Source organism: Manis javanica, chromosome 11 (assembly GCF_040802235.1).
Source record: "Manis javanica isolate MJ-LG chromosome 11, MJ_LKY, whole genome shotgun sequence".
Lineage (NCBI taxonomy): Eukaryota > Metazoa > Chordata > Mammalia > Pholidota > Manidae > Manis > Manis javanica.
The window spans coordinates 83,792,861-83,802,927 of NC_133166.1; the positions used below are offsets into that span (position 1 = coordinate 83,792,861).

General features: G+C 48.5%; 1 protein-coding gene across 3 annotated transcripts in view; it reads left to right on the forward strand.

Moving 5' to 3' along the window:
- TNN (tenascin N) overlaps positions 1-9,595 on the forward strand; it is an 83,260-nt gene extending 73,665 nt beyond the window's left edge. For all 3 annotated transcript variants that reach the window (XM_073216779.1, XM_073216780.1, XM_073216781.1), the window contains 3 exons: positions 853-1,020; positions 6,483-6,646; positions 8,656-9,595. In XM_073216779.1, the coding sequence (XP_073072880.1) occupies positions 853-1,020; positions 6,483-6,646; positions 8,656-8,796 (473 nt within the window). In that variant the 3' untranslated portion in view covers positions 8,797-9,595. The remainder of the gene's footprint in view (positions 1-852; positions 1,021-6,482; positions 6,647-8,655) is intronic.
- The last annotated feature ends 472 nt before the right edge of the window (positions 9,596-10,067 follow it).

Consider the following 10,067-nt stretch of genomic DNA (forward strand, 5'->3'; position numbering starts at 1 on the left):
GATTGTGGAGGGGAGATGTCTCCCTCAGAAAGCTGGTCAGGCTGCTCAGGGAAGCTCACCGCACTCAGGGTGAGGTCCAAGTGGCAGGGGCACACCAAGCAACCCACCGAGCAGTGTGTGGGTGGGGCACGTGGCTGGGAGGCCTTCATGTGCTCCACGCTTGGGAGGGGCCAGCCTGCCACAGCTGCTCTTTATGCTGCGTCCAAGCCCCATAACAGCTGCCTGGGGCCGAGCTTCTCAGAAAGCAGAAGACAAAAATAGTTGCTCAGTTGGGATTTGGGTTGTTGTTGGGAGGTTATAGAAATAGTCCCTAAATTCTGCTAGTAATGCCCGTCATTACTTTTTTCCTTTTCCTTCTGCTCTATTCTGAGCAGAAATTCACAGAGAGTGAAAAAGCCAAATACATCAATTGGGAAATGAAGCATTAAAAAATCATAACAGGGACGCTCACTGTCTGATAGAGTAGAAGATGCTTGTGGTTCACGTGGTACCAAATCTCTTCGGAGACCTTAGAGTGAGGCGTGGGGCCTCCCCCCACGTGGTGAGACAAACGGGCCCTGAATAGAGCTGCCCAGGCTTCAGAGGGGGGGAGTCAATGGGGCCACGTTCATCCCAGGGTCACCCCGACTACTCCCTCCCAGAGGACATGGTTCCCAGACTCGTTAGCACGACTGTGCTCAAGGAAAATAAGAGGAGAAAATGAGCAGGCGAAAGAGGCAATGTGGGGAGGGCTCCTGCTGGCCGTGGAGGTGAAGGCTAGGGTGACTGCGGGGCTGAAAGGCTCGTGTGCCGGTGGTGAGCACTCCCACGTGTCGGCTAACTGGCTGCTGGAAATCTATTTCCTACTTTTAGGACTTGACAAGCTACACAGCCTCACCACTGGCTCTCCTGCCCGGTATGAGGTGAGAGTGGACTTGCAGACTGCCAACGAATCCGCCTATGCCATATATGATTTCTTCCAAGTGGCCTCCAGCAAGGAGAGGTACAAGCTCACGGTCGGGCAATACAGAGGCACGGCAGGTAAGGAAAAGCGTCTCGTCCTGCTGGAGTCCCTTGCTGTCTGTGTGACTACAGATCGGTTTGCCACAAGCCATGGTCTGGGGCATGGAAAATTGTTCCGCAAAGCTGAGCTGTCCTCGTTGGCATTTAAGGCCTTGCTCCCTGCAGGGGGTTGGGGTGAGGAGAGTCGTTGAAACAATCCTTGACCACCATAAAATGGAAACTTTTGTGCCTTATACATCCATCCCCTCCACCAGGAAAAACCCTCCTCTTACACTCCCCAGATTTGGGCTATGCTACATAAGCTGAAGAACCCATGCTCTTGAGCAACTGCATGGTGCCTGTCCCCCTTTCGTTCAGTTTCAGGGGTGTGGCGCCATCCTTGCACCACTGTGTGTGTGTGTGTGTGTGTGTGTGTGTGTGTGTGTGAACATTTAAATATTTTGTGGCACTTTGCCATAAGTAAAGACAGAAAAATGAAAGTGCTGATTCAAACAATAGGATATGTGAATCTCATTAACTTCTTACAACTGTGACAACACAGAAATTAGCAGTTCAGCTGACAGCGAGCCATCCCTAGCCTCAATTAGCTGCTCATTGGAGTTAAGCCAGTTGATGGTATGTTCAGTTGTGAAGGAAAAGAACAAAATTGAGCAACATGACTGAAGTACTGGGATTATGCCATTGAATATTTTATTTAAGAGAGGAGGGGCAGTTATTACTTTAATATTATATTTTAAACCTGTGTTTACAGTTTTTAAAACCCTAGCCCAGTAAGTCTGTTTGGCTTTGCATGTTTTTGACTTCTGTGTAACTAGGTAGGAATGAGTTACCAGCCAAACTGACTGAATGACTGTATAAGACGTTGGTAAGGGGCTCTCCCCTTAGACTCACATGTGAACAGACAAATGGTAATACAATTAAGTTCTGTGAAATCAAGTATGTGGTGAGAATAAGGAGCTGCAGGAGTGTGGAGGAGGTGAGCACGCCAGGGGCTGAGGCAATTAAAGGGGGCTTCCTGTGGGGTGGTGGGCTTCAGTGGGCTCTCAAGGTTAGAACTGAGAAGGGAAGAAAGGAAGGGCACTCTAGGCCTGGAGGCATCCAGCACTGAGCAAGGGCTGAGCTGAGGCCCAGGAAATGGGGTTGGACTCTTGAAGCCTTGCAGGCCTTCTCAAAATTGTCCACTGAAGAACCCCCTGAAGGCTGAGGACTGTGAAGAGACACTTCTGAGTGTCTGGGCCATGATCTGAAGCTGCCAACTGCTAGTGCAAAATTTCTTTCAGGTCTTGTGATTTAAGAAAAAAATCACATGAATTCTGCAAGTGCTTAGCATGGACCCTATCTACATCCACTGCAAGGATAGTATAAAGCACAGAAGTTAGGCCTAGAAACAAGGCAGTTAAAATACAGTTGGGAAATGCAGGTGGACATTCATGTGATTTTAAGGATATAACTGAACGTGGGGATTTATAGAGGCCGTTTGTAGGATTTAAGAACTCTGGTGGCCCTGCTCTCCCAGCTGTAGATAAGATTGGACCATTTTCAGTGGCTGGCCCCAGGACCTCCCAACTGTTCAGTGCAGAGAGGCTTGCGCTGCAGGGTCCCTCAGACCCGCCCCCTCCTGCTCTGGCCTCCATCTACTTGGAGAATATCTGGTCCTCTTCTCTTTCCAGTGACCTGTTCACTCTTGACCATGGTGATCAGTTAGCCTTCCTTTCTCAGGCTAGAGTGTCTGTCTTCAGTGACTCCCTCCTTGGGACCTTCCTCAGGCCAACTGTGGAGTTAGGAGGCCCCCCTGGCCCATGTCCCACCTCTCTCCCTGATGGCAGCACCCTCACCACCCCCCTGGCCACGAACCTCACTCCAGCCTGCCTCCCAGGTCTCCTATTCCCATTTCCTCTAGCATTGAAATGGACCTTTCTAGCAGCCTGTCTTAAAATAATGCACTAAATGAACTGATGCTAATGGGAAAATGAGTGAAAGGGAGTCGACATATTCGTGAATTAATGTGATTCTCCTCCCAGATACTCCATCTGCATTTTAACTGTGATTAGGGGATAATTCCTATTGTGAGGTTGTTCAGTGACGGTCAGTGGAGGATGCATTTTTTAATAGGAACCCTTGGGAGACGTTCAGACCACACGGCATTTAGGCAGCGATTCAGTCTTCCCATGTGTATCATTGCTCCTACTTTTACATTCAGAATTACAGGACTGGGGTGAGTGGAGCTGTATCTTTCCTTGTATATGCTGATTGGTTCCCGGAGGACGGTTTTGAAATTTAGGAAGCTCCTGGCTGCTTGTGTTCTAAATGATGAGATACTGTTTAGAGGACAGGGCATTCAAACAGAAGGCGAACATTTTGGTATCTCTGTGCACACGCCAGCCCCTCCTCCAGCTTTTAATTCTGTTACCACCCTGATTAGAATTAGAGACATGCAGTCCTTAAATGGTTTAAGAGTTATCCTCTACTCAGACTCGGTGGCCCCTCAACTTTTGTTTTCCCTGGAGTCATAAGAGAAAGCCCATTGTTCATCAACGCAGGAAGACTCCAGCAGGGCAATGCTGTATACATTTAGTTTCTGATTCTGAATCTTGGAGTGGAGGCACATCTCATGAGCTTTACCTTCAAGATGCCATTCATCTCTTTAGTGATTATATTGAAAACATAAATAGATGTTTGGCCTGGTGCAGAATGACGTCTACTTTCACAGCTGATTCCAAGTCCCACCTGCGGCAGACTCAGCAGGGCTCAACCAAGGGTGGGGCCACCCTGCAGCACTTGCAAATGTGACTGAGGGACTCTACCAGCATCTAGAGGGCTGGGGCCAGGCGTACTAAAGAACCACAGGGAAGAATTGTTCTACCCAAATGCTAGCACCATCCTTGCTTTGAAGCAGATTTTTCAATACTGGTCCTAAGTAGAAAAGAGAGAAAAACTTGTTAGGTATGAGGATAAAAGGCAAACCCAGAGATGGCACCACCCACTCCATCACTGGCCCATGCCTGGTCCCAGGGTAGAAGATGTGCAAGGCCCAGACACGCTGTGGGTGAGTGAAGCTTAGGTGTGTGCGTGGGTGGCTGCTCCTGGGCTGAGGTGGCTCAGCTGCTGGGTCATCTTTCTTGGCTCAGGAAGGAGAAGAGTTCCATCTCAGTGTGATGTTTTGATGAGATGGATGACAGCTTGGTGGCCCCACAGTGGGCTTTTCTGGGCCACTACCAACCCCTCCAAACCACCTCCTGGGAACACCCAGCATCCCCCACAGAGTCACTGTACTAGAAGTGAGGGTTGCTTATTTCTCATCAGATGCTTTCTTCTAAAACCCCTATAAAAGAGAGGTTGTCTAGCCACAGTTGTTTTTTCTGCTTTATCTTACTTAGAGGAGATATACTCAGTAAATCAGAATACTGTCCCAGCTGGGGCCTGATGACTAGAGAAAAGTTATTTTTTGATTTACAAGTATACTCAGTGTCTATACTCCGGACCTCAGTATGGCCGAGAAAGAGAAAAAATCCATCTGCAGGTAACACCCCCACCCTCAAGCTAAAGCCTCTTCATCTTTCTTTATCCCAGTGCCCAAGGTTGGATAACCACAAATGAATCTTTAAGCAGCAGCCTCTGCACAGATTCTGAAAAAATAGCTCTGGGAACTCTCTTTGCAAGTTAGGTAAGCTGTGATCATTAAGAAAGCCATCGTGTGTGGTTTTAAGCCAAAGTTAACTCTCTGCAAGGAGGAAATGTGTGTGAATAGAGTGACAGTGTGCCTTTCTTCCATTGGACAAACCCATGGGAGCAGAGTCATTTAGGTGTGCCGTCACGGGAGTGGCCTACCTGGCCCTGTGCTCGGTCTTCCGGTGCTTGTGAGGCATGGAGGAGCTGCTGTTCAAGCTGCTAAATCAGAGGGACAAATTGGGACCCTCCCTTTTCACAAGGTGTTGGCAATTCTTTACTTACCTGCTCTTGAGACAAAGGGCCTTCTTTGTATTCCCTGGTGCTAGCGTGGTGTTGGGCCAGAGCAGGCATCCTGAGGACTCCCGAAGAAACGAGTGAAGTCACAGGACAAAAGATCTCAAACTTTAGCTTGCTTCTTGTCATCCCTTTGGATGTTAAAGCACAGAGTGCAGTTTTGGGTTCTATAGGTTGGGGTGAGTCCTGAGAATGTGCATTTCTAACAAGTTTCCAGGTGATGCTGAGCTGCTGGACCAGGGATCCCCTCTGAGAGCCACTGCTGTGGACTGAAGGAGATGGCTTGCTCTTGCTGGCATAATGCAAGTTCTGTGTTGAAATAAGGACGCTGTAGGCAAGTTGGTGACTCAGAAAGAACCCTGGACTTGGAATCCAAGGAACAAGATTTGAGTCTTGGCTCTGCTGTTTGTGACCTTGACAAATCCTTGGGTCAGACCTCTGTGAATTTGTGTCCTTAAGGGACTAAAAGCTGCCCAGCCCACCTGGCAGGCTTATTGTGAGGGTACCAATAAGCATATATGTGTGGAGATGATCATAACTCAGAGCTCAGATGTAAATGTTGGCATTGTTTTTGTAGAAACAGAACCTGGTTAAGTTTGGGATTGATATGGGCCTTTATGGCCCCTTGAGCTGAATTAAAAAATCAGCTTATGAAAGAATGACAAGACTGATGGAGAAATAGAAATAGAAGTAATTAATTAAAGTGGATTCCAGACAGGGTGTATGAGGCACTAAATTGTATGTATGTCTTAGAGTTCAAGTGTGTGTGTGGGAGGATCAATAAGGAGACTCTTCTTCAGGGCTGGGCTTTGAGAATCGGTCAGGGTGTGGGCCGAGAAAAAGCAGATGCATGGGAGGTGGACCTGTCTCCTCTGCAGGCAGGGTGCCTGGGACAGCAGGCTGTGAGGTCGTGCCCAGGGTGCAACCAAGGTACAGGCCTGCCAAGCAAGGGGAGTGATCACCCTTATATGGGAGGAAGGAGGACGCTAGGTCTGAGAGGGTGAAAACAGATGCCTGAGCTTCAGAAGGGCTGGGAAGGCTGCAGTGTGAACCCAGGCCCAGGGCGGCAGCTGTGGGAGCAGGGGGCGCTCCAGGTGATCTGCAGAGAGGCGATGGTTTGATAAGGGGCATGCCAGGATTGCCCAATGTGGCTCAGAGCTCGAGTCTGGGTAGCTGGGGGGATGGCCGAGCCGAGGCAGGGAGGCTGGGAGCCGGCCAGCTGAGTGAGGGGTGCTCAGGTACTGTGTGGGGGGTTGAAGAGTTTGATCCTTACGTATTTCACAAATACTGTTGAGGCTTTTGGAGAAACAGGCCTGAAGCTGGGTGACTGGCTGGGAAAGACACTGTTGGCCTATGTCGTGTCCTCATCTTGGCCCTTCTGAGAGAAGAGTGCCCTGGCTGATGGGACCCTCAGTGGGCTCGCTTCCAAAGGCTTCCTGCTGAGTCTTCCTTGGAGCCGGGCTCCCACCAGCTCAGGGGCAAAGCCGGGGCTTGCACTTCTCATCTCTCTCCTGCAGGGGATGCTCTTACTTATCACAACGGATGGAAGTTTACAACTTTTGACAGAGACAACGATATCGCCCTCAGCAACTGTGCCCTGACACATCATGGCGGCTGGTGGTACAAGAACTGCCACTTGGCCAACCCCAATGGCAGATACGGGGAGACCAAGCATAGTGAGGTAGGTGACAGGTGAACTTCTTTGTCCCAGGTTCTGCCCACACTCAGTCCCCAAAGTGACACCTTCTGTTCTACCCCACCTTTTTGATGCCTTCAGTCAGGGTGAGAGAGCCTCTTTGCTCGGCTTCAAGGCCCTCTCTGCCCATCTGTGGCAGCCCCGCTCTGCATCCCTGCCAGCACTTACTGTATGCTTACCGTGTGTGGTGGGGGGAGCTCAGGTGGTCCACTGCTGAATAGAGACCTGTGGTATGGGCTACACACCATCTCTTTGCTAGTTTACATGGGACCCTTAGTTAGCTCAGATGACTATAAGAAAGTACTTCAGAGTGCGTGACTTAAGCAACAGCCATTTATTTCTCACAGTTCTGGGGCTCAATGGTGAGAGCTCTCTTTCTGGACAGCTGTCCTTCCACTGAGTCCTCACACAATGGAGGGAGAGCTCAGGTTTCCTCCTCTTCTTAAAAGGGCACTAATCCCATCATGGGGGCCCCACCCTCATGACCTCATCTAAACCCAGTTCCTCCTTAAGGCCCCACCTCCAGATACCATCACATTGGGGATTAGGGTTTCTACATATGCATTTTAGGGGAACACAAACATTCCATCCATAACAGACATTTCATAACTCTTTCTAGTTGTTCTCCTAGTTAAACCAGAGCTGTTTTTCTTCAGTCTTTTGATCACCAGGAAAGCAGAGTCTTTTCTGCCTTAGGTCAGACCCACCCTTGATCTGCTTCCTCCAGAGCCAGTGAGAGTCAGTGCAGAGCATTGTGCTGAACCAGTGTCCCCATTTCAGGAGTGTGCCCACAGGGCTGAGAGTTCTCAAGGGCTCCCCTCACCTCCCCTGCTCTGAAACTCTCCTACCAGTGATTTCTCAAACTTGCGTGGCCCAAGAACATCACCTTGACTCAGTGCCGGCTACCAGGCATCTCTCACCTGCTGCCTCACAGCTTCTTGAAAACTGCATCTTTGTTCCTACTCTTCAGTAATCCATCCCCTCCATGAACTCTGGGAGTCCCCATCCTGGATTTGTAATTTCCCATCCTGGATCCTGATCCCAGCCTTCTGGGGGCCGCCTCTCCCAGAACTCACCTTGTACTGATGTTACTGCAAATATCAGCACATCCAAAGTCCAGGTACATTTGGTTACTGTGGCCCTGACGAGGCAGCAGGACTTCCAAATCCTTATGAAATTTTTCAAAGGGAAGAAGAAATTTGCCCCCAGGGAAGCCAAGGAGGGTAGGTCCATGAATCATCCGGCTGCATGGGGGCTGACTCAGGGAAGCCTGTGATCAGAGATCAGATATTTGAAATGAGCAGCCAGTATGCCCTAAACCATCCCCATATTTGCTAATAAAAGACATTCATCTGGTTTATGTGCTTTTCACAGTCTGCAAGGCATTTAGCTTCTTGTTTATTATTTACTTCACAAATTAAAATACATAAAATTGGTCACTTGGGCTCTTTATTGGCCAGGTTGCAAGGTTATTAAGTGAATTAAATATTATTGCGATCACCAGTCAAAAGACATAAAATGAAATTTAGTTTTCAGCAGGCTATTCGTTACCCCAGACTTAATATCTGAACAGTCTAAATTGAAAATGATTTTACACAATTGGCCAATTAATATGTTTATTTTTGCCTTTAATTTTTTGGAAAGAACAAGAGTGAGGCCAGGGTAATTTGATCATTGCTGGCCAGGTGGGCGCTGTGTTACCTTAGCTGCTGCTCCGGCCTCACCCACCCACTGGGCTCAACCCCCACCCCCAGCCCCACCCATAGGGGCCTCCAAGTCGGCAGCCTCTCAAACTCAGCTGCCCAGCAGAGGGCGCATGTTTCCAGCGTCTGCCCTTCCTCTGGTCATAACTGTTCCAGTCACCACTTGCCCCTCTTTCCCTTCCTCTAAGCGGAGAGGGAGTGGTTTCCCTAGCAAGGAAGCATTCCTTTGTACTGTGACCTGCCTCACCCTCCTCCCAAGCACCTCTTCTTGATGTTGGCTTTTTTATGTAGGGGGTGAACTGGGAGCCGTGGAAAGGACATGAATTCTCCATTCCTTATGTGGAATTGAAAATCCGCCCTCATGGCTACAGCACGGAGCATGTCCTGGACAGAAAGAAGCCGACACTGGGAGAAAACTCGAGAACGTTCTGATGGGCAGTTTGAGCAGTCCTCTGAGTCCTATTTGCAGCCCGGGGATTGGGGCTTTGTATTGGGTAGGGGGTGGGGGTGGCGCCTGGTTAATGGGAGTTTGAAGTATGCTTATAGCTCTGGTTCTGAGGTGGATAACCTACAGGATGAAGTATGTCACCGAGCCTCAAACAACAGAGGTTACTTCCCGTCACCTGCGTTTTTGCCCATTCATACTGGGGGCCTGAAAATCAGCACCATAGAAGTTGCACAGAGTATATGGGAAGCCAGTACTGGGACTGCAGAATTTCTCAGTCTGTCTTCAGTAACAAATATGCAGAATTAGGGGGGAAAAAAAAAGAAGAGGAAGAAGGAGAAGAAAAGGATCATTTAGTACTTTGCTGATTTGGAAATCTCTGGAAATTGGTATCTATCTATCTATCTATCTATCTATCTATATAAAGCTCTGCTAATACAAGTCTCCTCCTTATAAAGAAGCATTAAAGGAGTTCTCATTGATGACCAAGGGGCTGAGGTAGCCTGATGCTTGTCACCTCCCATTTCCACTGGGCTTTGAGGAAAAAGATGTAAATCTGCCCCCTTTTCTTTAAGAACATGCTGGCATTATGAAGAAGAATAAGGGGACCCAAAGAGACCAAGACGGATTCACATGCAGCTAAGTTCTGACTAGTATCCAGGGTGCTGGAAACCAAAGCTTCCACATTGCTGCTATTTTTAAGTGCCCCCTTTCCAACTATTTGCATAATCACTTTCATAGATCTGCATATGTTGTGAATAAATTCTCACTCATTTCAACTTTAAATACTTTGAGTCTCTTGATAACTGGTTCCTCCCAAAGACTCTTTTCTGGGATTCCCTCTCATGCCGTCAAGTCCTCAGCCTCCCTCCTCTCCCCGGCCCCCCGCACTGCTGGATCTCGGGGTTTTCAGGGCTTGAAGGTGCTCAGCACCAAAACGTAGTGTTTGAATGGAGACCTGGCAAGGTCACCCTTTGAGCTTATTTTCCTATCACTTTGGAAGGTTTTTCTGTAGCAAAGTCTGTGACCATAAGTAATTTAAAATCCTATTCAAGGAAGAAAAAAAAAGAAACCACTTGATTAAGAAAAATTTGCCTTGTGTCGTTTTCCCCACAGAAGTGCACTTGAAATCTAAATTTAACCTAAGTGCAAGAGAAGGTCCAATTTGTGCATTATGATGGAATTCTGTTGGCTGTGGTCTCTTACTTGAATGATGGCAAATAATGACATTTGGAACCCGGATAACTGAGTGAGTGGG